Source organism: Clinocottus analis, unplaced genomic scaffold (assembly GCF_023055335.1).
Source record: "Clinocottus analis isolate CAN_PGR_092001 unplaced genomic scaffold, fCliAna1.0.p SCAF_23, whole genome shotgun sequence".
Taxonomy (NCBI): Eukaryota; Metazoa; Chordata; class Actinopteri; order Perciformes; family Cottidae; genus Clinocottus; species Clinocottus analis.
Window position 1 is genome coordinate 7246510 of NW_027175965.1, and position 27439 is coordinate 7273948.

The window sequence follows — 27439 nt, forward strand, 5'->3', positions numbered from 1 at the left end:
TGAAGATATGCAGATTTAAATGCATACACACACACATGTTCAATGTAAAACTGCTCTTTTCCAGGTGGTATAAAGATGGGAAACCGGTCAGACAGGGTGTGGGGCTGCGGGTAGCCGCCAGCGGTCGTCGGCTGGTTGTTTCCCGCGCTCAGGTTTCTGACATGGCTCGTTTTCAATGTGTGGCCACGAATGAAGCAGGAGACCACGAGAGGGACTTCAATGTGGTTGTACACGGTAACATTTTGAAATGCTTTGTCCCGTGATGTGCAGTAAAATGCATATAGGGGAAAGTTATACATGCACTGTGATTGTAATACATGTAATATGTGCTACAGCCACAGAGACAATCCTGCTTTGGTTAAATACTACTTTGGTTTTTAGTGATGTCCGTTTTTTTAATAAATTTGCTGTCAAGTCGTATCAAGAGAGTAACTGTATCCTCTTCATTTCCCTAGTTCCTCCATCCATTCGTACCACTGGGCCCGCTGAGCGTTCAGTGGTTCTCCACAAGTCCATCAGTCTGGAGTGCATCTCCAGCGGCATCCCTCCTCCCAGCATCACCTGGCTTAAAGATGGCCGACCAGTCGACACAACACAGGGACACCACAAGGTCGGTTGGCTGAATAATGAAGCCCACTGGAGTCCGGTCTCAATCAGTACATGCAGACCTACGCTGTTGAAATGCACCGTACACTATAATCATTAAAAGAACAAATCTAATCCCTTCAATGACAACAATCAGGTCCAGTGAAAAACTGTTGGCTCGTTGTCGGCAGGATTCGAACCTGCGCGGGGAAACCCCAATGGATTTCTAGTCCATCGCCTTAACCACTCGGCCACGACAACTGCTGTTAGTGCACAAATGTGCTGAGAATTTTGCACACGGGAAACAGGCAGCTGCCATTTTACTGTATGACCAATGAGACCCCTTCACAAAAAACATACCATGTTCTTTTCTGATATTATCACTAAAAGCAGCACAAACAGAAAAAGACTGGAATACATTGTCGAATATAAGATTAAATACATTTTATTGTAGTGATCCAGTGTCAGATGCATTAAAGTCTTACTTTACGGTGTCGCAGACATTTATTACTGCATAGTATACAGTATGTTGTTAACTTCAGAGACAGCATATGAAGATACTGGTGTACAATGGACAGCACTACACAGTATTTACTCTCTAATAACCGACCTAATCCCTTCAATAAGGTCCAGTGAAAAACTGATGGCTCGTTGTCGGCAGGATTCGAACCTGCGCGGGGAAACCCCAATGGATTTCTAGTCCATCGCCTTAACCACTCGGCCACGACAACTCTTGTTTGAGTACAAATGTGTTAAGAAATCTGCACACGGGAAACAGGCAGCAGCCATTTTATTGTGACTGAATGACCAATGAGACGCCTTCACAAAAAACATACCATGTTCTTTTCTGATATTCTCACTAACAGCAGCAAAACATAAAAAAAGACTGCAATACATTCTAGCTCCAAAGGTATTATCATAAAATAAAATAAAGCTTTTAATTCATTTCAACGTTGTTTTTGAGTGTCAAATATAAGATTATATACATTTTCCACCGGTTTACATTGTAGTGATCCAGTGTCACATGTATTGAAATATTACTTTACGGCGTCACAAACATTTATCACTGCATAGTATACAGTATTGACAGTATTTCATTAACTTCACAGACAGGAATTTGAGATACAAGTGTCTCCACCTCAGTATTTATTCATTTGAAACAAACCCAATTCCTTCAGTGACAACAGTCTGTCCTGACTGACTTGTTTTTTAACATTCCAATGAAAACTGTTAACTCGTTGTCGGCAGGATTTGAACCTGCGCGGGGAAACCCCAATGGATTTCTAGTCCATCGCCTTAACCACTCGGCCACGACAACTCACGCTATGCTCACAAATGTGCATTGGATTTTTCCACATGGGAAACAGGCAGCTGCTCTTTTACGGTGACTTTGAGTGTCTGACTTATGCTTCAGGCACAGAAATGAAGTTTATCATTATTTCAGGCAAAGCACCATTATGCTGACATGTTGACGTGAAAGGTCGCTTCCCAGTCTGAATTGCCGGTGTCCTGTATGTGTTTGTATCTGCCACAGTTGGAGTCAGCGGGCCGATTGCTAAAGGTCACCGAGGCAAGATTAGAGGATTCTGGGAAATACACCTGCCTGGCCACCAACGCAGCTGGTGAAGCCCAACAGCACATACGGCTCAGCATCCATGGTAACACACACAGCGCTATCTCTGCGTGTTTCCGTCCCTTGTCTCACTCATCTCATAGTTTCTGTCACGTATACTTTCTCTCTGCGCTCTGCCTTGTCGCCGACGGACAAGGCAGAGCCAGAAGGGTATCATCTGATAAATGAATGTTCTCGTGTGTGTGTGTCCCTCAGAGCCGCCCAGTATCCCCGACTCTGGAGAGATCATGAACCAGACCATCCTGTCAGGCTTTCCCACTGAGCTCAAGTGCAAAGCCACAGGCAGCCCATTACCTGGTGAGACGGTCCACAAACTTTGTCCTCCGTCCCGCTGTGCTCGCTCGCGGCCTCCAGGCCGTAGTTTCTTCTGGCTGCTGAGTTGGAATGAGCTGTTCCGCTGCTTTTCTTATCTTTGACCTTTAAAAGAACAGCAGAAGATTGATCTCAGATGACTCCCCACAGGCAGCCTCACTCTCTTCCCACTGACTTTCTCTCCAGTGTAAAGGTTCAGTACAGATACGCCGTCACATTCCAGTGTGAATCAACACTGTTTTCTTTGGCTGTTTCTGCAGAAATGTTGGCAACATTTTAGAATAATAAGCGCACACTATTTAGCATTATTAAGGCATCAATAAACAATGAATTCATCATTTATAAAGCCTTATTCCACCATGAATACTCATTAGTAACTCATTCATAAACACAGTTATAAATGTTTTATTCTTGATTAATAAGCTTGGGTTTCATACTTTATAAATTATGGACTCAGTACTTATATATTATTAATAAGATCATTTGTAAAGTGTTGCAATATGATACAAAAAATGCTGCAATTCATGATTAATTCAGGTATTTACTAGCTAGCAGAGTCAATAATGTGTAGCTATATGCCAACAAACTATTATTATTATTAACTAATTAATCATGACATTAATTAGTGAAGCATAGATAGAAGTCACTTTAGACTAGGTCACAGAACATGCTTATGAATTCATCGTTTATTTATGCTTTTCTAATGCTAAATAGTGTGCACTTATTATAAAGTGCTACCGAAGTGTTTCATTCCTACAGTCTGATATCTGTGATAATGTAATTTTGTTTTAAATTTGAGTTAGTTGTTGATTGAAATTGTTAATAAATTAAAACATTTTTGACTGCTTGCATAGTGTGCATTATCAACAGTAAGAACAAACAAAAGCCCTTCAATGACAACAGTCTGTCCTGATTGATTAGTCAGGCCAAGTGAAAAACTGTTAGGTCGTTGTCGGCAGGATTCGAACCTGCGCGGGGAAACCCCAATGGATTTCTAGTCCATCGCCTTAACCACTCGGCCACGACAACTCACACTGTTTGAGAAATCTGCATTTGAATTTCCACCTGGGAAACAGGCAGCTGCTGTTTTAGTCTGACTTTGCATGTCTGACTGATGAGAACTCTTCATAAAATACATACCATATTACTTTACATGTGAAAATATGTAATTATAAATATGTTTTAAGTTCCGGTGTCCAAATTAAAAATATGGAGATACCTCAAATAGTCAAATAATACATTATATTTCTTGTTGACAAAGCACTTAATGGTAAAATAGGCCAAAAATACATTTTGTTTCATTGTTTCTTATCTTTTGCTTTACATTAATCCCTCTGAATGACCTGCTATGCTTCAGCTATCACCTGGTACAAAGATGGCCGACCTCTGACAAGTGCAGCTGGCGTGACGATACTGAATCGGGGCCGGTTGCTGGAGATTGAACGAGCTCAACTGTCTGACGCTGGGACGTACAGATGTCGAGCGGTCAACCTGGCTGGAGCTGCTGAGATATCCCACAGCCTTCAGGTGTACGGTGAGGACAGAGATTAAACTGAGATTTGCTGATTCTTCGTAAAATCAGATAAGGTTTCTTCTCCAGTCAACCACCTTATCCGACTTCCTAAAACTACTTAAAACTCCAGCGACTTCTCTATCTGACTATTTGTCATGCCTTTATGCGATCATGTGCCTTTCCTTCCCTGCAGTGCCTCCGGTCATCTCCAGCCGAGGTGGTACAGTCACAGTTGTGGTGAATGAAGCCGTCAGGCTGGAGTGTGAGGCCACCGGCGTTCCTCTGCCCAGCCTCACATGGCTCCAAGATGGCAGCCCTGTGGCAAGTGTGTCACATGGCATACAGGTGTTTAAAATGTTGCATAACGTCTCCTGCAATTGTTATCTTCAATTAAATCAAACATCTACAACATAGCCCTAAATATTCATGAAACGAGTCATGAGTATTTTTATGTAGGTTTTTGATGGCTGTGTTTTTATGTATTTGTGTGTCTGTTGTGTCTGACCTGCTCATGTCTTCCTCCCAGGTGTTGTCTGGTGGCAGAGTGCTGTCTCTAACCAGTGCACTGGTTAGTGATACAGGCAGGTACACCTGCGTGGCTGTCAACGCCGGAGGAGAACAGCATCGAGAGTACGACCTGAGAGTTTATGGTGAGTAAATGAACACTGCATGTGTGTGTATACACTTACTTACTTACTTACTTATAAAGTCTTTGCTTGTATGTATCTGTCCCGATATGTCTGTTTTCAACATGTGTATGTGGAATACAAACATCCCCATGACGTGTGTTTTCTCAAAAAGATCAAGAAGAGCTTGTCCAGAGAAATGAAGGCAGATTTGTTGTGATAATTGCTACCATTCTTCTGCAACTTCCTGTGTCTGGCCTGAGCTGAGCTGAGGGCCTGACCAACATGCAAGGGAAATTGGCCAGCAGCCTTTTTCTAGATCAGTCCAGATTCACCCAAAAAGAGGGACTTTTGTATGAAGTTATCAATTGACCTCTTTTTCCATCGATTGCCTAGTTGCTCAGATGTGGGTCCCATCTTGTGGTGCTGCCATAGTCACTCATTTTGTGTACATGATACTTTGTAATCCGTCAAAGAAAGGTTTTCAGTAGCTTGCTGTCATGTCCGCCGCAGTGCCCCCAAACATTAAAGGGGAGGAGGTGAACGCCACGGTGATGCTCGGCCGTCCAGTGGAGCTGCAATGCCAGAGCGACGCAATCCCTCCACCTACCCTCTCTTGGCGCAAAGATGGCCGCCCGCTCTTCAGGAAGCCTGGTCTGACTGTCTCAGCGGATGGCAGTGTGCTCAAGGTACAGCCAGAGTTAGAGATTATAAAAACAATTATTTGAAAGTGAAGAATTGTGAGTTTTTCCGTTTGTTGTTATGATATCTCATGATTTGTACTCCTGCTACTTGTCAGGTCGATAGTGCCCAGGTGCAGGATTCAGGCAGGTATTCCTGTGAAGCCACTAATGTGGCCGGCAAAACCGAGAAGAACTACAACCTCAATGTCTGGGGTGAGTTTGGGATAATTTGGGTTTTAGTTATACATGCACTGTTTTACGTTGAGTTTTAATGGTTGTGTGATACATTTTTATATAAAGATTGATATAAAAATCATTATTACTATTCTCTTTGGCTACCTTTCTTAAATTGTACCCTTTTAACTTCAGTTAAATGCCCCAGCATGTAGCTTGCATAAGGTTGGAGCGCCTCCTTTAGGTGTCTTGTTATTATTGCAGTTTCTCCCAGCATCCGCGGATCAGAGGCGGTGTCTCCTCTGACTGTGATTGAAGGAAGTCTCATCACTCTGCTGTGTGAGTCCAGTGGCATACCACCTCCCAGCCTCATCTGGACGAAGGATGGTGAGTGTGTCTCAGTTCGTAAACGCACAAAGTGACAACAAGAGAAAAAAAAGAACTATAATATGGACGTATTATGATGTTATGTGGGTTACATGTAGTCCAACCTGTAGTTTGTGTTCGTCCCAGGTGCTGAGCTCAAGTCAGACCAGCGGCTCAGGGTTTTGTCAGGCGGTCGGCAGCTGCAGATCTCCAGTGTTGAGAGGACAGATTCAGCCTCTTACACCTGCTCGGCCTCCAGCACGGCCGGTACCACGTCCAAAGAGTACAACCTGCAGGTTTATGGTACGTGTGTGCCACCAGATCTGTGACATCTAGTGATCAAAGTAATTTAAGTTATTGTTTTATCTTTTATGGGGATTGCACTCAGTCAGAAAAATATAATCAGTTACAGGGTGGTAAAATAAATAAGAATAAGATAAGATAAGAAAATACTTATGAGTCACTCAGTGGGGAAATTACAGGTTTAAAGCAGCTTTACTCACAGTAAATAAAGATAAAGATCAAGTAATATAAATAAACAGTAGAACAGTAATAAAACAAAATTTTAAAACATGAAACAGTAAGAAGAATATTGAATGTCCAGATGGAATAAAAAATAAAATAAGTGTGTATAAAAGTATTGCACAATAAGTAAAAATGTGTCTAAAAGTATTGCACAATAAGTAAAAAGTGGGTATAAAAGTATTGCACAATAAGTAAAAATGTGTCTAAAAGTATTGCACAATAAGTAAAAGTGGGTATAAAAGTATTGCACAATAAGTAAAAATGAATCTTCTTTGAGAGGGAACATTATGTATTTGAAATGCTGACAGGTAACAGCGGTGTGCTGGAGGTTTTAAAAGAGAAAGTTCACAAACATGTTTGTGGACCAGAGCTTAAACTAAACAAAAAAAAGTTGAAACTATACAAATGCATGTTTACATCATGCAGCAAATAGATGTGAAGCACCGGCACCAACTCACCTGCTTCTCTCACTTCAGTCCGCCCTTCCATTAGACGCAGCGATAGCAACACCGATGATGTCGCCGTGACGAAAGGAGGGGACGTGACCTTACAATGCGCCGCAGAGGGCGTGCCGCGACCAGCCGTCACATGGCTGAAAGACGGGCGGCCCATCACGGGCCAGCACGGCGCCACGATCCAGAACGAGGGGAGGCTGCTGCAGATTAAAGATGCGAAGGTGTCGGACACGGGACGCTACACCTGCATCGCTGTCAATGTGGCAGGACAGGCTGACAGCAAGTATGACGTCAGTGTTCATGGTATGAAGATGTTTTTTTTTTCTTCTTCGCTTTCATCTTTTTGGAGAATTACAATTCATTTCAATGTCTTACATGTTCTTTTATTCTTTTCTCTCATCCCCTCTCCTCTTGTTCAGTCCCACCTAGCATAATTGGTCAGGTGCAGTCGCCAGAAAATGTGAGCGTTGTAGTGAAGAACCCCGTCGCTCTGAGCTGCGAGGCTTCTGGCATCCCTCTCCCTGCGATCACCTGGCTGAAGGACGGGTGGCCGATCAAAGCCACCAGCACCGTGCGGGTCCTCTCGGGTGAGTTGCAGTCAGATTTTCTGGTTCAATCAAACTGAAACAGGTTACCGTGCTGTGTTGTATCATGTCAAATATCTTCAAACGTTTAGAAAATTCCTTCTGAGTTTCATGAAAGCAAGCCACCCGGAATATGAAGGATGGTGTAAATTTAGGAGAACTATTTTGCTACCTGGTGGGTTTCAAAGGCCAGCAGTTTGCAATACATCACCAGTAATCAGATGTAATGAGTTTCCTGCAACTGGAGCCAAACTCAACAGACAATTGTGTGTTTATACATTTAACCAGATGTATTGGGTTTTCCAAATTAAACTGTGGCCCCTAAATTTAAGCAATGTGCAGAACTAGAAGTAGCAAGCATCTGTCAACCTATTTAATTTTTTTATTCTACATTTTGCACACGCTCAGAATAATCCTAATTATAATAATTATTATTAAACAACTAACACATGCCATTGCTTAGACTGTTAGGGTGTAGAAAGTTTTTTTTGTGGAAATGCTTGTCACTTGTTTTCTCAGGAGATTCTCATGAACCTTATTCTGTTTAAAGACAGATGCAATTTGTCTTGAATCTCATTAAAGTGGTTTATAAATGTTTTAACAGCTGTGAGCCTCACCGACTAAACTATTTTTGGTAATTGAGCCCAGTTTTCTAAGAGGAGTGATTTACATTCAACAGTCTTTGAATGTCGTTTCATCCGCAGTATGTTCATCTTTTGTGGTAAAGGAGCAGGTTTATGACATTCCAAGATGACAATAGATGAATGTTCATAATTGGCCTGTTAAACCTCTAGGGGGCCGCAGTCTGCGTCTAATGCACGCCGCAGCAGAGGATGCTGGGAGGTACACCTGTATTGTGTCTAACAGCGCTGGAGAGGAAAGGAAGAACTTTGACCTCGACATTCTCGGTAATGATATTATAAAAATATAAAATGATTATACAAAAATACAAATATTTTGTTTGACGGCATCATATTGAATACAAATTTCAACTGTCAACATGTAAAGAATTAAATACTACATGTATCACCTACCTGATGACTGTGAAAGCTTTTTAATGGATTAGAAGACAGTGAGAAGCATGTCATTGATTTCCAGTGTAATTCGACAGTTCCACCGAGCATTGTGGACGAGGGAACTGTGGTGGATACTAAAGTCAAGGAGAAACACAACATAACTCTCACCTGTGAGGCGTCAGGTACTTGACATCGTTCATAAATCTCTGCATTGACTTCCAAAAATCATGTTTTTCTGATGAAAATTCTCTTGATTGATCCTTAATGTAGTCTATATTAATCCTTAACATCACCTGATAATCTCCCAGGTAACCCTTCACCAGAGATTAAATGGCTGAAGGATGGACAGCTATTGGTGCCTGACGGACGCCACCAAGTCTTCTCTCACGGCCGTTTCCTTCAAGTCTTTGGGGCCCAAGTTGCAGACACCGGCAGGTACAGCTGCCTGGCATCGAACAGTGCAGGGCAACGCAACCGCCACTTCAACCTCAACGTCCTGGGTACGAAACACAACTCTTTGAAATCATTTACAGCATGAATCAAACTATTTGAGATGAAATCATGGCCTAGATTTGATTGATCTGCCTTTTCTTTGCCAGTTTCTCCCACCATTGCTGGGTCAGGTCCTGACGGTTCTGCAGAGGAGGTGACAGTAACTCTGAGCAACCCCACCTCGGTGGTGTGTGAAGTCCAGTCCTACCCTCCCGCTCTCATCACCTGGCTCAAGGACGGCACTCCCTTTGAGTCCAGTCGCCACGTCCGAGTCCTTCCAGGTTGGAGATCCCATGTACATTACGCCAGAGGCGAACGAAATAGAAGAGCCGTACGGTTCATCTTTAATTAATGCGTCACCCATCCTGTCACAGGTGGGCGAACCCTGCAGATTCTCAACGCTAAAGAAGAGGACGCAGGGAGATATACCTGTGTGGCCACTAACGAGGCTGGAGAGACACTGAAGCACTATGAGGTCAAGGTGTATGGTGAGATTGCTGCATCTTGTTTTACATGCATTATTATTCATCATTTTCCAGAAGAGAAAAGAAGAGTACAGTGCTGTTTCATATGGAAAATAGCAGTTCTTGCACAGCCTATTTAACATGCTTACGAGAACAAGTAACAAATAAACTGATCATTATCAGTGTTCAAATCTTTAACAATGATTTTTAATGTGACATTTTAATGTGTAAATTCTTGAAAATGGATGAATATCATTATACAAAAGATACCTATATACATATCAGTGTAATCTTAAACATGTTTCTTGACTCCAGTTCCCCCTCAGATCAATAAGAACGACATCCCAGGGGAAGGACTTTCCCCCAAAGAGGTCAAGATCAAGGTCAACAGCACACTGACCCTGGAGTGTGCAGCTCAGGCTTTTCCGACCGCCGCCCTGCAGTGGCACAAAGACGGACAGGTAGGAATCTAATGTGATTCCATGGAATATTACGGATGGGAAATAAAGAAAATAACCTGTAAAAGCCACTGTTACGTTTTCTACCACAGGTCCTGCGTGCAGATGACCACGTGTCCATAACAGCCAACGGCCGTACTGTTCAGATCAAGCACGCTCAGGTGTCAGACACTGGCCGCTACACCTGCGTTGCCACTAACATAGCTGGAGAGGATGAGAAGGACTTTGATGTAAATATACAAGGTGAACTGGGTTGACTGATGACGATGTATTATTGAGACTATTTGTGCATTTCATGGACTCAGAGTATTCTCATGCTGCTGTTTGTGTTTTTAAGTTAATAATCAAATAGTATATTGAAAAGGGAAAAGAACTTGGTATAGAATAAAAACATCTATTTTAAAGTCAACATCCTTTTTGATAAATCTTGAGCCATGGCCTTTATTATGTTTTTCCGACCACATCCCAAAATGAAGTTTCAAAATTGCTCAAAGAAGGGCTTGAACATTTATACTCTTTCCTTTTCCCCCTATTCAGTTCCACCTAATTTCAACAGGCCTGGTGGAGTTGGTGATACCACGTCTTCCCCGGGCTCTGGGGGAGAAGTTCGGGATGTGATACTCAACAATCCCATGTCTTTGTATTGTGAGACCAACGCTGTCCCGCCTCCAACACTCACCTGGTATAAAGACGGACAACTGCTGACCTCCAATGACAAAGTTCTGATATTGCCAGGTGTGATAGAGAGAAGAAAAAAAACAGAGGCAAAAACATTGTGAGAAAGATAGAGAGTTCATACGTACTAACCTTTGACCTTTGTTTCATTCTCAGGTGGGCGAGTCTTGCAGATTCCCAGATCCCAGGCTGAAGACTCAGGCAGATACACATGCGTGGCTGTCAATGAAGCGGGAGAAGACTCCATTCAGTATGACGTGAGAGTATTGTGTGAGTAAAAATACTTTTCTTCGCAGTACAAGTATCAGTTTAACAGAGTTGGGTACTTTTTTCTCCATAGATTAGTCTCTCATTGTGTATTTCTGTCCTTCATCAGTGCCCCCGACCATACGGGGAACAGACAGGGATTTGCCTGATGAGGTCACTGTCCTGGTGAACAAAACCACCCAATTGGAGTGCCACGTGGATGGAAACCCCGCCCCCAAGATCACCTGGTTTCTGGACAGCCAACCAGTCAGCTCTGATGGGCCACATAGGATCCTGTCCAATGGGCGAACACTTCAGGTGACAACCGGAAAGCACACGTTCTGTTACATGCCATAGCTCATGTTTATGAATATATATATATATATATTTTAATCTCTCTCTCTATATACATATATATACTTGATTATAAAGGTAGATTTGTGTCTTTATTACACTAGCAAATTTCTTGTTTTGTAAGTAAATTATCTGACTGCAAATCCCAAATCTTTGCTCTTCAATCAAAAATCTTTGCTCTAAAAAAAAATAGACACAAAAAATGTTTTTAAGAGCAAACATTTGTGATTTGCAGTCAGATAATTTACTTACAAACAAGAAATTTTTGTGCGTAATAAAGACACATCTACCTTCATACACAATCCATAGTAAATATAATGTTCAATGATATTCAGTCCAACAGAAGGTTCATGCAATAAATACTTCATGCATACATTTCTAAGGTCCAGATAGATCAGCCACACTTTTTTAATCAGAATATCTGTCCCATGTTGGATCTTAAAACAGTAGATCTGTGTTCTTACTTGATCTCCATCTTTCCCAACCATCAGGTGTTGACTGCTCAGGTGTCTGACACAGGGCGCTACGTGTGTGTGGCTGACAATGTGGCTGGAAGTGCAGAAAAATCCTTCAACCTTAATGTTCATGGTGAGTCATGGTGAGCATGTGACATGGTAAAGCACTTTTATGGGCTAAATGCTCAACTGCGTCAAATTGTGAAACGATGACTTCTACATTTACTCTCATGTACAACAAACTGATTTCACTTAAACCCTGTTAAAGATGAATAACTACTGTTTGGTGTACTGAATGTTTCTTATATTTTTTCTTTCAGTGCCTCCCACCATCATCGGCCAGAGTCCTGAGACTGTGACTGTAGTGGTGAACAACTTTGTATCTCTCTCTTGTGAAGCGACTGGTTTCCCTCCTCCCACCTTGAGATGGCTAAACGATAGAGGCCCCATTCAGGCCAACACCAATGCACTCATCATGCCAGGTGCTGACAATATCCCATGTAAAAGAATCAACAACTGAAGCCTATTGGAAGAAACATTATAATATTTGAATATAAGCATGCAATGAAATGGATTAAAACCAACAACAGTTGGTTTTAAACGTGTATTTCTGTCCATTTTGTGCCTTCAGGTGGTCGTACGCTACAGATTCTGAAAGCAAAAGTATCTGACGGAGGAAAGTACAGCTGTGTGGCCATCAACGCGGCGGGAGAGGCGTACAAGAACATCTACCTGACTGTTTTTGGTCAGTCCGCGTCCACAGTGTGTTTACTGTACACTGAGCGCCTGACTTGGCTGACGGCTAATGCTTCCCTCGCTCCTCTGCCTTTCAGTTCCTCCAAGTATCCGGGGCGGTGCCGGGGACTCTCCTGTGGTGGTGAATGTGCTGGTCGGAAAATCAGTGACTCTGCAGTGCGAGTCCAACGCCGTACCTCCTCCCACCATCACCTGGTACAAGAACGGTAGGATGGTGACGGAATCGGCAAACCTGCGCATCCTGGCGGAACGACAGACGCTTGAGATCAAAGGCTCAGAGGTGAGAGATGAATGGATGCAATGAACGGGCCTGTTCTTGTTTTTCACGTCTTTCAGCGAGTCAAACAGTGTGGCCACGACTGCAATGTCTTTTTTCTTTTGTTTTTATCTCGACGAAAGCTTGAGTTTTTGTAGCAGCCACACTTTGACCCGTCAGTCACAGTAAATGCGTTCTCACAGAGCTTCTGGCACAATTTTCTTGAAATTGATAACTGATCATTTTCATTTGTTTTGTTTGGTTTTTACATCTTCCTTGTATGTCTCCTCTGTTCTTCAGGTGTCTGATACTGGTCAGTATGTGTGCAAGGCCACCAATGTTGCTGGACAGGTCGACAAGAACTTCCACTTGAATATTTATGGTAGTTTTATGATATATTTATTCATTCTAAAATCTGCAAAAACGTGATTTAAAAACACGTTTAATTTTAAATCGATGCTGAACACTTACAATAAAACATTAAAAACGTCTCCCTCACCACTGCAGTTCCTCCCAGTATCGACGGGCCAGCAGAAGAGAGTGTTGTGGAAACCATCAGTAACCCGGTCACCTTTGCCTGTGATGCCACAGGAATCCCTCCTCCGAGCCTCACTTGGCTGAAAAATGGACAACCCACAGGTACACCTTTATTTAGTTTGTTATGGATATCCATTATTATGCTGTATCTTATATTTAAAATAAATGACCTGTTAAAATAAATGACAAGTTTACACCGGTGGGTGAGGTAGAGGTAACATTACATGACTAGATTCTCATTGTAACTTCTTCAGAGTACTCAGAGTCTCTGGAGATGCACATCTTCTCAGGAGGAAGCAAGCTGCAGATTGCGCGGTCTCAGCTTTCTGACAGCGGCACTTACACGTGTTTGGCCTCCAACGTGGAGGGCAAGGCCCACAAGAGCTACCACCTCACCATACAAGGTACATGCACGGCATATATTATCATACAGATTCATGTACTTACCATTTCATTTTTCTTATGGTATTCATCGGATTATGCTGAGGCCAGTAATTCTCTCTCAGTCCCTCCCAGCATCTCCAGATCGGAGCTGCCCAGTGAAATGGGAGTCCTGCTCAATGAAAGCATCCAGCTGGTCTGTCGAGCCCAGGGAACTCCGACTCCAACCATCCAGTGGTTGAAAGATGGGGAAGTCATCAACAATACGAGGGACGAGGGACACAGGTAATGCTTTCCGCAAGAAAATAGCAAAATAGAAGGAAATTTATGGGCTTTCCCAGCAGGCCAACCCACTGGCAATGCTGTTATAGTGATGATAGTCATGTTAAAGCTGATGCAAGGCTTCCCTTGTGTCCAGAATCAGCCCAGATGGAAGCACACTCAGTGTGACTGGAGCTCGCACCACTGATAGTGGCAAGTACACCTGCGTGGCCACAAACACGGCAGGACAGGAAGACAGGATATTCAATCTGAACGTGTATGGTGGGTTGAATGGATTTGACTTGTGTTATCCAGGACAGACAGTCTGAGTCACTTTTAATGCCACTGACTTTGCTTCAAATGTACTTTTACAGTGCCTCCTGTGATAGACGGCAACAGTAAGACAGTTGAGCAGTTGACCACCGTTTTGGACAGTTCGGTAAACATCGAGTGTGTTGCTGCAGGCTCCCCTCCGCCGCAGCTCAACTGGCTGAGAAACGGCCTGCCTCTGCCGGTGTCCTCCCACATACGGCTTCTTTCTGCTGGACAGGTGCTCCGGTAGGTCAGTGGACAGGGCTCAAGAAGAGTGTGTCGTGAACATAGTGCTGCATTAAGAATAACGTATTGTGTGTGTATTGTATGTTGCACAAGACTTAGGTATTGGTGCTAAACGTCTCCGTTTCATTTGCAAAGAATTCTTCACTTGTGCAATTATGTTTTTAAGTGAACACATGAAGGAATTATCTTTCACATGAAGGAATTATCTTTTAAAAAGTCTGCTGTATCCTGCAGGTTTTCCTATTGTTAATTCTGTAAAACAATGTCATTATAAAAGGTTGCAGTGTCAAATCATTTGTTGGTTATTTTACACCTATGTAACAAGATACCTCCATACCTTTTTGTATCCATCAGGATTACAAGAAGTCAGGTGTCCGACAGTGGCACCTATATTTGTGTCGCGTCAAACAGAGCAGGAGTGGACAACCGATATTATAACCTACAGGTGCATGGTGAGTCTGAAAACATTCCTTGCTTGTAAAATCTGAGGAACACGTCACAAAAACAAACACAAAAACATTCAGTAATAAATGGTAATGAACTGTATCTTTTTCCTGTTTCCCTCAGTCCCTCCTGGCCTGGACGGAGCAGGGAGCACAGAGGATGTGACTGTCGTCAGAGGAAACTTTGCTTCTCTGCTGTGTGTTGCTGACGGGACCCCGACCCCTTCTCTGTTCTGGCTCAAAGACGGGGGAACTCTAATTCCTGACCCCCACCTCGATTTTCTCAATCTGAATACCACCGTGCAAATTATTCAGGCCCAGGTCAGTGATACGGGACGCTACACGTGTGTGGCTAACAATACCGCTGGCCAAGCTAGTCGCCACTTCAACTTGAAAGTTCTCGGTGAGTGAAAAGCACAGTAAAGCTCTTATTCTGTAGCCTCAGCTGTGATTCATGGATGAGAAATATGGTTTGGTTTATGTTTTCATATCCAGACCCTCCCCACATCAAGGGCTCGGGTGTACCAGCAGAAGTATCTGTTGTGGTTAATAATGTGCTGGAGCTTCAGTGTGAGGCCTCAGGTATCCCAACCCCCTCTTTGACGTGGCTGAAAGATGGACGCCCTCTCCCACAGACAGACAGTCTACGGCTTCTCCGGGGAGGAGAAGCGCTCCGCGTGGCCTCGGCTCAGGTGTGTGTCATGGAACTGTACGAGTTCAATTCAAATGTAATCTCTTTCTCTTGTCTATACAAAATTAAGTTTAAGTTTTTTCAGTTTTTAAAATTTATGTTTTTTAAAATTTAAGTTTTTTAAGATTTTAAAAATGTAAGATTTTTAAGTTTTTCAAAAAAAATCTTTAAGTTTTTAAAATGGAATTTTTCTAAGTTTTTAAAAAATATTTTTGTAAAGTTTTTAAAATGTATGTTTTTTAAGTTTTTAAAATTTATGTTTTTTAAGTTTTTAAAATTCATGTTTTACAAGTTTTTTTCTTCCTCAGTTGGAGGACACAGGCAGATACAGCTGTTTAGCCAACAGTCCAGCAGGAGACGATGACAAGGAGTTTCTCGTTCGAGTGCATGGTGGGTAATACAGATGTGTGATACACATTGCAGCACTGTACATAACATTGTGGAAACAATCTCAATCTGTAAAACAATCTGTACCTAGATAATGAAATATTTTTTCATGCCTGTAATAAATATATATTACAGTGACATGAGATTGTGCAACGACTTCCATGTCAGTCTCTTTCTGTTCTTTCTGTAACAGTTCCCCCTAACATTGCTGGGGAGAGCTCACCTCAGGACGTGTCAGTGCTGCAGAACAGACAGTTAACTCTGGAGTGCAAGTCAGACGCCGTTCCACCTCCAACTCTGACCTGGCTCAAAGATGGCCGACCATTGCAGGTCAGAAATGAAACAAACAAACAACTATCCACAGACAACGAATCCATTCTCGTGAAACGTGTTCACAAATGTCTATCTTTGTGTAGGCCTCTGCCCGTGTGCGTATTCTGTCTGGCGGCCGCTATTTACAGATCAACATGGCTGAGCTCAGCGACAAAGCTCAGTATACCTGCGTGGCCAGCAACGTTGCTGGAAACACCACGCGACAGTTTAACCTGGCTGTAAATGGTACAGTAACATCATTTATCTATATCTATATATCTATGTGTATAGATATACTTTCTTATAGATGTAAAAAGGAGAATATTGTCTCTTTACAGTTCCTTCTGTAATTACAGAACAAAACTCAATGCTCACTAAATGAGTAAATGCGTATGTTTCTCTCACCTGTGCCTTTAGTGGCCCCAACTATCAAGGAAGGCCCCCAGACAGTGTCAGTGCACATAGACAAGCCAGCGGTGCTCGAGTGCATCGTAAGCGGAGTGCCACCACCTCGTGTTACGTGGAGAAAACATGGTGCCATACTGGCGGCTAACAACCTCAGGTAAAGCCACAAGTCACGGAACAATGAGGCCTTTTGGCATCAAAATAGAACAATTGCATATGTTGTATTTGATGGATATTTTGTGTGAATGATGCACAAGTTTCAAAATCTAAAAAAAGAAGCAGAGTTTATTATTATGATATTCAAGCACATCTCTGTTTTTGGCATTTCCTCTGTGCTGTACCTTATCCAGTTTGTACACATGTGCGCAGGTACACATTTGCAGAGGACGGGTCATTACACATCCACTCTGCTCAGGTGACCGACACTGGGCGCTACCTGTGTATGGCAACAAACCAGGCTGGGACACAACGCAAGAGAGTGGATCTGCAGGTGTATGGTGGGTGGTACATATGTGTGCATCCAAAAACCAAACACACGATCGCCGTCAAACTGTCTCAGTCGGCCGCAAAGTCAGTCACCCAGTAATCCCGTGATCTTCGGTTCTTATCTCTCAGTCTCTCCTTCCATCGCTGACAGCCGCACCAATGTGACGGTCACGGTCAACGTTCAGACCACCCTGTCCTGCGAGGCCACCGGCATCCCCAAACCCGCCGTCAGCTGGATGAAAAACGGACGCGCCATCAATACTGACCAGAACCAGAATTTGTACAGGTTGATCCAGGTTTTCTCCCTCTCCAGTTTCTGATTCAATAGATAAGAAAACAAAACTGGAACATTTTATAATTCCTCGACTTTGATGACATTAATAGACATTTTTTAAATTTTGTTATAGCACCTTCATCATAGTGAAACTACCATGAGATCCTAACTTTTTATTTTTATTTCCAGACTACTATCATCGGGCTCCCTGGTCGTTATAGCACCAACAGTGGAGGACACAGCAGTGTATGAGTGTGTGGTCTCTAATGAGGCCGGGGAAGACTCCAGATCCATCAACCTCACTGTCCACGGTGAGACATGTATCCTTATTATTACAGCATGTTCACTGATTATATATATAGATTTGATTGAATTCATATTTCTGTTGTAAAAAAACATTTAACTTCAAGATCAGATATTTTCGTGACATTTAATTTATGCCCCTCTAGTTCCTCCGTCAATAGCAGATGAACCCACAGAGCTCATCGTCACCAGACTCTCCCCGGTGGTCATCGCCTGCTCTGCATCTGGCGTCCCAGTACCCACAATCCACTGGACTAAAGACGGCATGAAGCTGACCAAAGAGGGACAAGGCTACAGCATCCTGCCCACAGGTCAGAATCAGGATTAACATGAATAGTACGCAACTTTAATTTTGTATAACTTGACACAGTTACACCAAAATACTTAAATGGCCAGCAAAATATGTTCATCCCAGACTCTTTTATGGGAATTACTAATGCTATATTGCTACATTCAAATAAAGGCTAACACTGTAAGTCATCTAATACATCAATAGAGATTATATCAAGTGATACGTATTTCAAGTTACTTTGTTTGCTTCATCAATTTTGTGATATCTGTGCTCAGGTCCAGTAGAGATCCCCTCGGCTCAGCTCAGTCATGCCGGACGCTACTCCTGCACGGCCAAGAACGCTGCAGGCTTCACCCACCGCCACGTGCAGCTCACAGTGCAGGGTGAGAACTTTCTGAGGACCAAATCCATGGAGAGACACCCATAATCCTGGTTCCGAACTCAATTTTCGATTGATGATGATCCACGTTCAGTGATTTAATATAAGCTATGTGACTCTTTAGCACTTTATTATTTTGTCTTTTCTGAGCATCACTCTTCACCCCATCCCCTGTCTCCAGAGCTCCCAGTGATCCAGTCTCATCCCTCCACCCTGGATGTGATCCTGAATAACCCCATCACTCTGCCCTGCAGGGCCACAGGCTCGCCCAGACCCACCATCACCTGGCAGAAGGAGGGCATCAATATACCCACAACAGGTCATTCATATGTGTGCGTGTGCGTGTTTGTGCGTCAGTCATCCCAAGTAATCAGTCATAACATAATTTCTCTCGCTTCGTGTCAGGTGGAAGTTTCACAGTGCTGCCTAGTGGAGGTCTACAGATCCATAAAGCCTCTGTGTCGGACTCTGGGACATATATATGTGTGGCTCAAAACCCTGCAGGGACGGCGCTGGGCAAGACCAAACTCAGAGTACAAGGTAGGGCACTCGCTCAAGTGAAAGTAACTTCATTAACAGACTTATGAAGTAACTTTTAGTATATTTCAGGACCTTGTACAATTTTTTATTCCATCTGTATATATTAATATATTTTATTCCATCTGTATATTTGTATTCCATCTGTAAATGTAATATTCTTCTTTTTTACTGCTCATTTTTTCTTAAATCTTTAATCCGTTTATTACCATTCTACTGTTTATTCATATTACTTGTTTATTTTATCTTATTATTTATTACTTGTGAGCAGTGCTACTGTAATCCTGTAATTTCCCCACTGAGGGACTAATAAAGGATTATTTTATCTTATCCTAATATTAAAAAAAGAAGTGTATTTTTGAGCTGCAACGTCAAACTTTATTACACAAATGTCTCGCAGACTTCCAATTCCAACCTGCACTCCTTTTAAGCGTCATTTAATTAAATAAATAATAAACACTTGAACTATGTTTGACTTCATGTGGTTTTTCTTGTCGCCGTCTCCTGCAGTCCCTCCAGTGATCGGCTCAGGGACTCAGAGGTACCTGGCACCTGTGGACTCCTCGGTGACGCTACAGTGCCACGCCGACGGCTCCCCTCCCCCGTCCGTCACGTGGCACAGAGACGGGCAGCCGCTGAGGGAGTCTGTGCGCCTACGGGTGCTCAACTCAGGATCCCTGCAGATAGCCTTCATCCAGCCAAGTGACACCGGGCGATACACTTGCACTGCCGCCAATGCAGCCGGCACAGTCAGCCACGAGATGAGCTTCACTGTGCAGAGTACGTTTCAGTTCATACAGTATTTTAAACTACATTACTGAACACATTTGCTTTTGTGGTGAAACACAAACAAACTATGTTGCACATGAGCTAAGTATGACCTTCAAAATCCATTCATTGTGAAGCTGATCTAACTGAATGTGATACATTGGTATCTTCAAATATTTTAAAACCACATTCAACATAACATCTGAAGTCCCACTCCTGTTTGCAAAGATGTAGTTGTAACTCCCCGTGTACTTGCGCTTTAAGTGCATTTGTTTTCAGTTTCACTTTACTGAATAAACACTAGATACACCACCTGTGAGTATGAGGAAGCTGGAGGAACAAAGCCTTTTTCCATTTGTGGTATTCTGCATTTTCCCTCAGGCCATAAAGCAATCCATCTTCGCAAAATATAAAACGCAATAGAAAGTGCGTTAGTGGTTCCCCTTCTGGTCTTGCATATTTCATAAAACCTGAACTAGACATAACAAATAAATGTGATATTGACTTCTTTGCAGTCCCGCCTTCCATTCAAGCTGGAGAGCATCAGGTCGCGGTGGTGGAAAACCATCAGGCTCAGCTGGTGTGTGTGGCAGACGGGGTCCCTCAGCCCAGCCTGTCCTGGGAGAAGGACGGCAATCCTCTTAGTGAAAGCACAGGGGAGCACACAATCCTACCCTCTGGAGAGCTGGTAATAGACATCGCTCAGGTAAGAGCAACAAATTATCTATACGTGTTTCATGTAGAAGTCGCTTGTCTTGCATCAAAAAGATGCATTTTAAGGATTATTGTCTGCCCGCTCCCACTCTCCTCATCTCCCCTCCCTCTGTACCAGCCTGACGATGCAGGCAGGTACACCTGCGTCGCCACGAATGCAGTCGGACAGGACAGTTGGACAACGACCCTGTCTGTACATACTCACCCCGTCTTCACTGAGCTGCTGGCAGACGTGGGCCTCAACAAGGGAGAGCACCTCCTGCTGGCTTGTGGAGTCAGTGGCATCCCTCTGCCCAAAATCACCTGGGCCTTCAACAACAACATCGTCCCAGGTGTATAGCATCAACCGATAATCTATGCTGCACTGTATAAGATACATTAGAATAAATAAGTATAAGTGTACTATTGTCTTTTTCTGCCTTTTGTTAATGCTTTAGTTCCCTACGACCACATGAACGGCCACAGTGAGCTGGTGATAGAGCGAGTGAACAAAGAGGACTCTGGCACCTACAGCTGTGTGGCAGAAAACAGTGTAGGAACCATCAAGTCACTGAGTTTTGTCTATGTCAAAGGTAAAACCAGCAATATAAATGTTAATGAATGTGTTTAACAACTATAGCCTTTCTTGTAGACACCTTTAAGTCACCAATACGGCTGGTTTATGAGCAGGTAATGCATGAAAATGTAGTAAAACACAGATGTAATGATGTAAAATAGATTTGTATAGGAGACATTGTTGACAAATATTGTACATTACCACTTAAAAATGTCTCTATAGCTGCATTTATTAGAAGTATGCTGCTTATAAATGCTAAACAGACGGTTCTACCATGTAATTTACAACTTAATCCAATCATGTCAACTTCCTGTGTCTGTCTCCAGAGCCTCCTGTCATTGATGGGGACCTTCACTCCAACCGCATTGAATCTCTGGGTGGTAACGCCATCCTGAACTGTGAGGTTCGGGGAGACCCTCCGCCCACCATCCGGTGGAGCAAAAATGGCATAAACATCCAGATCAGCAACCGCATTCGTCAGCTGGACAACGGCTCTCTGGCCATTTATGGCACTGTGGTAGGAAAACCCATGAGACTGAGATCTCGTATGTGTGACGAGGTCTTAACATTACATATAAACACACTTTCTCCATTGTCTTTATCATTACGTTTAATACAGAGTGAAGATGCAGGAAACTATATGTGTGTGGCAACAAATGATGCCGGCGTGGTGGAAAGGAGTGTTACACTGACCTTGCAGAGTAAGTTTCTATCTTCTCTGTGTATTGCACCTTAAACAGTGACATCGTCAGGTGTCAATGTGTGAGCTCGATGGAATTCACTTTTTTAAGGTTACATCACGTGGAGATCTGCTCTCTTCCAGGTGCGCCGGCCATCATAGTGGAGCCAGTGGAGACGGTGGTGGATGCCGGCGCCACAGTTGTGCTCAACTGTCAGGCGGAGGGCGAGCCCAGTCCCATGATAGAGTGGTCCCAGCAGGGACGCCCCCTGATGGGCAACGACCGCTTCTCCCCTTTGTCCAACGGTTCCCTCAGAGTCAGCAGTGCCCAGAAGGAGGACACGGCTGAATATGAATGTGTGGCCAGAAACCTGCTGGGCTCAGTGCTGGTCAGGGTCACTCTTACTGTGCGAGGTGAGCGGGAAATAGTGGGGATTGTATGTGTACGCTACATTTGTGCATCCGACTTTTTAAAAGTACAATCATTCAAATTGCCCACACGGCTAAAGACATGTTGCGCTAACGTGCGGGTCATTGGTTTTCCAGTTCATGGCGGCTACTCAGAGTGGTCAGAGTGGGGCCCCTGCAGCGTGTCCTGTGGCGTCGGCTCCCAAAAAAGGCTGAGACGGTGTAACAATCCTCTCCCTGCCAACGGGGGGCGCCACTGTGCGGGATTGGACACAGAAACACATCGATGTCAGGGGAAGCCCTGTCCAGGTGAGAGGGCTTTGACAGACCAGAGGATTCAACCTCGGGACTTGTGTAGGAGGCCGTTCAAATGCCGCATGTGGTCACAACCCCGTGACCTTTTGTCCCCTCCACAGTGGACGCGAACTGGTCTGAGTGGTCGCTCTGGGAGGAGTGTTCTCGCACCTGCGGTCAGGGCAACAGAACGAGGGTTCGCACCTGCAGTAACCCTCCGGCTCAGCATGGAGGCAAGCCGTGTGAGGGCAAGGCAGTGGAGGCCATCATGTGCAGCGTCAGACCGTGTCCTGGTGAGTGAGCACATGTGTTTCCTGTAACTTCAGCAGGAGGCCGTCAGCTGGATGAGTAGTTGGTGTGAGAAGGCACAGCTGGCAGAAAAGCTTATTTAATCTTCACATGTGTGATTATAAACCTTTTGGAAACCGTGAAAATCCTCCTGCTCCCATTTTAAGTCCCAGCAGGCCCCAATCAGACAAATCTTTTTGCATAAAATACGTAATGTTTCCGTCGTATTAGGCCAAGGCTTTGTTTTATTGTGATTTTTGTTGCAGATTCAGATTCTTTATGTCCTAATCTTTCCAAAAAGGCATTATTATTGATCGCTCGTGGAGGCATTTTTGGAAAATCTGGCTCATATCTTGCTGAATGTTTTTAGTTATGATCAATATATATATTGATCCTTATATATATACATATTGACTTTCTGTTTATACTCTTCTAGTGGCGGGTAACTGGGGCTCTTGGTTACCTTGGAGCCCGTGCAGTGAGACCTGTGGTAAGGGAATGCAGTCCAGAATCCGACTGTGCAACAGCCCTCCTCCAGCGTTTGATGGGCCCCAGTGTGACGGCACAGACACGCAAACACAAGTGTGCAAGGAGAGACCTTGTCCTGGTGAGCGCTCAGGGATCGTACTGAATGACAAAATCAAACTGAAAGAGATTTTAGTCCATATGCATTCATTCTCTCTGCTGGATGGTGTCACATCCGTATATAAGCGTCTTCCTCCTCCTCTTTCTTTCCTTGTGCTATCCAGTGGATGGGAAGTGGTCCTCCTGGGTCAGCTGGGGAGCCTGCAGTGTTTCTTGCGGGGGCGGGACCAAACAGAGGACACGCCTCTGCGCCAGCCCCGGCCCCCAGCATGGCGGCCGACAGTGTGAAGGCAACGATGTGCACATTGACTTCTGTAATAGTGACCCCTGCCCCAGTGAGTCATATTCACTTGTCTTCGCTCTTCTTCCTCGTTTACTTTACACTAAAACAAATCTAAATGTAACAACCTTGAGTCTGGGTTTCTTTCCAGTATCGTACCTCCTCTCTTGGCTTGTCTCGGTTCCTTTTTTTTATCTTTCACGTTTGAATACCTTCAGTCAGCGGTAACTGGGGTCCATGGAGCAGCTGGGGCGGCTGCAGCAAGTCATGTAACGGGGGCCAGATGAGGCGCTACAGGACATGTGACAACCCCAGACCTGCCAACGGTGGAAGAGCATGTGCAGGAGCAGATACACAGATACAGAGATGCAGCACAGCCAACTGTCCTGGTGAGTCAGCATGTTGTTAAAAAGTGAACTGTAAGGCAATCTTTTTTTTGGTGATTTATGCGCTAATGTGTGTATTTATTGTATATTGGGTATGTTATTTCAGTTGACGGAAACTGGGGCTCATGGCAGCAGTGGGGAGATTGCTCCGCCTCCTGTGGCGGCGGAGAGAGGACACGCCTCCGCCTCTGTAATAGTCCGTCTCAGAGCAACGGGGGTCGGCCGTGTCCAGGAGACTCCTCTCAGCTGTCCAGGTGTAACAGTCACGCCTGCCCAGGTGAGGCATTTTTGTAAATACAAATTGTACATGTTTGTAATTGAGCGTTGCACTAAAAATGTACTCTTTTTTTTTTTTTGTCAGGTGGACCCCAGAAGGCACGAGGAAGCATCATCGGAAACATCAACGATATTGAGTTTGGTATCGCCATCCTCAATGCGACCATCACAGACAACAAGTCTGGTGGCAGAATCATCAAGGCCACTATTACGAATGTACCAAGGACGTTAGGTCAGTTTTCCAATAGTTAAATAAACCAAATAACGCTTGGCTCCATGCAGCAAGAGCACCTCAACGGTCTCAATAAATCTCATAATAAATAATATATGCTCTTGTTGTGCCTTTAATGTCAAGGTCCCGCAATGAGAAAGCTCATTTCAATCCTGAACCCCGTCTACTGGACCACTGCACAGGAAGTAGGAGAGGCTGTGAATGGCAACACGCTAACAGGAAGCATCTTCAGACGAGAGACACAAGTGGAGTTTGCCACAGGTGAGGATTGACGGGCCTCGGTGTGTCTGAAATTGTGAAAATTCTGACGGATAGGTTTTGGATGTGAATAACGCCCGTAGGCTGAAACAGAAGCTGACGTACGTCTGTGGGGTAAACTTGCTAGGTGAGATCCTGAGGATGACTCACATCGCAAGAGGCCTGGACTCAGATGGAGCGTTGCTACTGGACATCGTCGTGAACGGACACATCCTGCAGCTGCCCTCACATGCTGACATCAGCATCAAGGTAAATACATAAACTACGCAGGGGATTCTACTTATATTTATGACTTAGTAATGAATTGCAACTTGTTTAAGATCTGGGCTAAAGTAGTAAAAAACAAACATTATGAGCCAAACAAATGCTGTATTTTCAACTCTATTTTGTGTCATTTTCTTACAAATATCTCATCACATCACTGTAGATGCCATATTGTGTGGAGCTTAGCTATAACATGTCACACTTTTAAAGCTGCCTCACATGACTTTGTTGGACTCAGGACTACACCGAGGACTACATCCAGACGGGCCCCGGCCAGCTGTACGCTCTGTCCACCCGCATGTTCAGCATCGACAGGGAGAGCGTGCCCTACTCCTGGAACCACACCATCTCCTACGACCCGTCCAAGGGCAAGATGCCCTTCCTTGTAGAGACGCTGCACGCCACAGCCATCAGCGCTCAGTACCACCCCACGGAGGAGATGTTGGAGTATAGCATCCAAGCTAGTATCGCCAAGGGTGAGCATAATGCGAAATTTGTCAATTTATGAATTAGACATCACCTGTGGGTGAGAGATGGAGTCAACAAGGTTGTTAAATTAATATTATGTTGTATATTTTTCCTTTGTAAACTTTTTTTCGCTGCATGTTTTGAGCTGCAAACTAAAGCGAATGATATGAAATGTTTATTATTCCAGGAGATCGCAGTAACCAGTGTCCTCAGGGGTTCAGTCTGGTGTCTGCTGGGCCTTACTGTGCAGGTGATGTTCATCAATGCATGTTATGCTGTTCGTGATATGTTAAGTTAAAAGTCTAATAAAAATGTGCTTTTAAAGACACAGGGTAGTTCAATCTTTCAACAGCTTATCCAAACCACACTCAGCAGATCTTTCCCACTGTATGCTTAAATCTGATCGTTGCCATATGTTGTTAAAGTATCTTTAATGTGCCACAGATGAGAACGAGTGTGAGGTAAGGAGCCCCTGTTCCCACGTCTGCCACAACGCCATGGGAACCTACTACTGCTCTTGTCCCCGAGGCCTGACTATCTCAGCTGACGGCAGGACCTGTCAAGGTAAACGACTCATTTCTCCATCACTGCTCTCAGCATTATTATCACACACAGGCCATTGTTTGTGACAATGCCTGCTCTTCATTCTCTTAGATATCGACGAGTGTTCGCTGGGTGGGGACGTGTGCCACGATGGACAGGACTGCGAGAACACCATCGGCTCTTACCGATGTGTCATGCGCTGTGGGCGTGGCTTCAGGAGAACGGCCGATGGTCTCAGCTGCACGGGTACATAAACTAGCTTTATGGATCGACGGAGAGGATTTCTTGTGCGTGTTGGTTTTTTTTACAACCGTTCTCTTTGTTGCTCAGATGTGAACGAGTGCCAGGAGTCCAATCCGTGCAACCAACACTGTCTGAACACGATTGGCAGCTACCGATGCGCCTGCGAGCCAGGCTTTCAAATCAGGAACCGACGCTGTATCGGTGAGAAAGACCTCACCTCTCCATACAGAGCTTTACCTAAGTTATTTAAAATAAAAGGTAACACTTCTCTCTGCGATCACCTCAGACATAAACGAGTGCAGACAGAGGGTTTGCCGATCAGATCAGCAGTGTAAAAACACACGGGGAGGTTACACCTGCATTGACCTGTGCCCCAATGGGATGACGAAAGGTGCAAACGGGACATGCGTAGGTGAGTATTTGCATAATTCACAATTCATCGCGAAGCCAGAGAGCGATATATATATCATAAAGTATCGACTGGACAATGTTTTAGCTCTGGGACAAGGTTTACTTCTGTCTCCCTCGTGCTGTAGACATCAACGAGTGCAGAGATGGCACTCATCAGTGCCGATACAATCAGATCTGTGAGAATACCAGAGGCAGCTACCACTGCACCTGTCCACGGGGCTTCAGGTCTCAGGGAGTGGGACGGCCCTGTATCGGTACGTGCATCCTTCTATATCGCTTGTAAAAATTCGAAACCATAAATCCAATATTCCAGTCCTCATTTGAAGTATTCCGGCAGGTGGTGCGTCTACTTTCTTGTGTGTGTAATTCTGCTTATCTGCGGATATTTGCCAAAGCATACAGCATGTTAAGCAATGAACGTGTAAAAAAAAAAAGCATTTTTGCACTGCACTTCCTATCAGCTTGTTCGCTTCAACCGGCATACTTCTCTCTTTGGGTCAGCGACTCACTCTTGTTGAAAATGTAAAATAACTCTGCTGACATCTACAACATAGCTCAATATATCCTGCCAGGGCTTGCTTACATTGTTAAAACGCTGTAGCTGTAACCGCTGACTAACTGATAACGTTAAAGGCCCTGCAGAGCTTTAATGCATGGTATCAGGTCCTCTAAAAGCTCGACACAGTGATGCTACGTCGACTTATACATGGTCAAATAGGACTAAGAGAAAGGGGAAGAAAGGACTGCAGAGGAAGGTCACTGACAATAAATGTGTCCTTTTGCAACACATCAACAAAAAAAAAGACCAGCGCCATGACTTCACAGCTGTCGGTCACTCTGTTCGCTTCACTTTCCTCCAATTCTGACTTCTGAGCTGTCATCTTTTCGTTCGGATCTGGCTATTTTCTGGAG

At 44.0% G+C, this 27439-nt stretch overlaps 1 protein-coding gene and 4 non-coding genes across 5 annotated transcripts in view; 1 reads left to right on the forward strand and 4 right to left on the reverse strand.

Moving 5' to 3' along the window:
• hmcn1 (hemicentin 1) overlaps positions 1–27439 on the forward strand; it is a 72102-nt gene that overhangs the window by 41785 nt on the left and 2878 nt on the right. Inside the window, exons 34-103 of the mRNA XM_068589770.1 lie at positions 65–234; positions 456–610; positions 2120–2243; positions 2414–2515; positions 3888–4064; positions 4237–4388; positions 4570–4693; positions 5183–5358; positions 5469–5565; positions 5791–5927; positions 6048–6195; positions 6894–7175; positions 7292–7459; positions 8251–8364; positions 8568–8654; positions 8781–8972; positions 9072–9245; positions 9339–9452; positions 9744–9889; positions 9979–10129; positions 10424–10621; positions 10718–10831; positions 10938–11125; positions 11653–11749; positions 11937–12098; positions 12248–12361; positions 12450–12652; positions 12929–13010; positions 13136–13267; positions 13420–13569; positions 13672–13831; positions 13965–14089; positions 14182–14365; positions 14720–14817; positions 14933–15211; positions 15304–15500; positions 15808–15889; positions 16080–16216; positions 16303–16444; positions 16616–16760; positions 16973–17100; positions 17219–17375; positions 17553–17674; positions 17813–17977; positions 18234–18341; positions 18519–18656; positions 18743–18877; positions 19385–19654; positions 20158–20348; positions 20475–20688; positions 20794–20928; positions 21239–21429; positions 21532–21613; positions 21736–22005; positions 22138–22308; positions 22416–22586; positions 23018–23188; positions 23331–23505; positions 23669–23835; positions 23939–24109; positions 24194–24340; positions 24464–24601; positions 24726–24847; positions 25101–25338; positions 25518–25580; positions 25775–25894; positions 25985–26119; positions 26204–26317; positions 26403–26528; positions 26653–26781. Coding sequence (XP_068445871.1) covers positions 65–234; positions 456–610; positions 2120–2243; positions 2414–2515; positions 3888–4064; positions 4237–4388; positions 4570–4693; positions 5183–5358; positions 5469–5565; positions 5791–5927; positions 6048–6195; positions 6894–7175; positions 7292–7459; positions 8251–8364; positions 8568–8654; positions 8781–8972; positions 9072–9245; positions 9339–9452; positions 9744–9889; positions 9979–10129; positions 10424–10621; positions 10718–10831; positions 10938–11125; positions 11653–11749; positions 11937–12098; positions 12248–12361; positions 12450–12652; positions 12929–13010; positions 13136–13267; positions 13420–13569; positions 13672–13831; positions 13965–14089; positions 14182–14365; positions 14720–14817; positions 14933–15211; positions 15304–15500; positions 15808–15889; positions 16080–16216; positions 16303–16444; positions 16616–16760; positions 16973–17100; positions 17219–17375; positions 17553–17674; positions 17813–17977; positions 18234–18341; positions 18519–18656; positions 18743–18877; positions 19385–19654; positions 20158–20348; positions 20475–20688; positions 20794–20928; positions 21239–21429; positions 21532–21613; positions 21736–22005; positions 22138–22308; positions 22416–22586; positions 23018–23188; positions 23331–23505; positions 23669–23835; positions 23939–24109; positions 24194–24340; positions 24464–24601; positions 24726–24847; positions 25101–25338; positions 25518–25580; positions 25775–25894; positions 25985–26119; positions 26204–26317; positions 26403–26528; positions 26653–26781 — 10643 coding nt within the window. The remainder of the gene's footprint in view (positions 1–64; positions 235–455; positions 611–2119; positions 2244–2413; positions 2516–3887; positions 4065–4236; positions 4389–4569; positions 4694–5182; positions 5359–5468; positions 5566–5790; positions 5928–6047; positions 6196–6893; positions 7176–7291; positions 7460–8250; positions 8365–8567; positions 8655–8780; positions 8973–9071; positions 9246–9338; positions 9453–9743; positions 9890–9978; positions 10130–10423; positions 10622–10717; positions 10832–10937; positions 11126–11652; positions 11750–11936; positions 12099–12247; positions 12362–12449; positions 12653–12928; positions 13011–13135; positions 13268–13419; positions 13570–13671; positions 13832–13964; positions 14090–14181; positions 14366–14719; positions 14818–14932; positions 15212–15303; positions 15501–15807; positions 15890–16079; positions 16217–16302; positions 16445–16615; positions 16761–16972; positions 17101–17218; positions 17376–17552; positions 17675–17812; positions 17978–18233; positions 18342–18518; positions 18657–18742; positions 18878–19384; positions 19655–20157; positions 20349–20474; positions 20689–20793; positions 20929–21238; positions 21430–21531; positions 21614–21735; positions 22006–22137; positions 22309–22415; positions 22587–23017; positions 23189–23330; positions 23506–23668; positions 23836–23938; positions 24110–24193; positions 24341–24463; positions 24602–24725; positions 24848–25100; positions 25339–25517; positions 25581–25774; positions 25895–25984; positions 26120–26203; positions 26318–26402; positions 26529–26652; positions 26782–27439) is intronic.
• On the reverse strand, positions 765–846 carry trnas-aga (transfer RNA serine (anticodon AGA)). Its single transcript has one exon. It is a non-coding gene; the product is annotated as a tRNA-Ser (tRNA).
• Positions 1235–1316, reverse strand: trnas-aga (transfer RNA serine (anticodon AGA)). The gene has a single exon. It is a non-coding gene; the product is annotated as a tRNA-Ser (tRNA).
• On the reverse strand, positions 1822–1903 carry trnas-aga (transfer RNA serine (anticodon AGA)). The gene has a single exon. It is a non-coding gene; the product is annotated as a tRNA-Ser (tRNA).
• On the reverse strand, positions 3478–3559 carry trnas-aga (transfer RNA serine (anticodon AGA)). Its single transcript has one exon. It is a non-coding gene; the product is annotated as a tRNA-Ser (tRNA).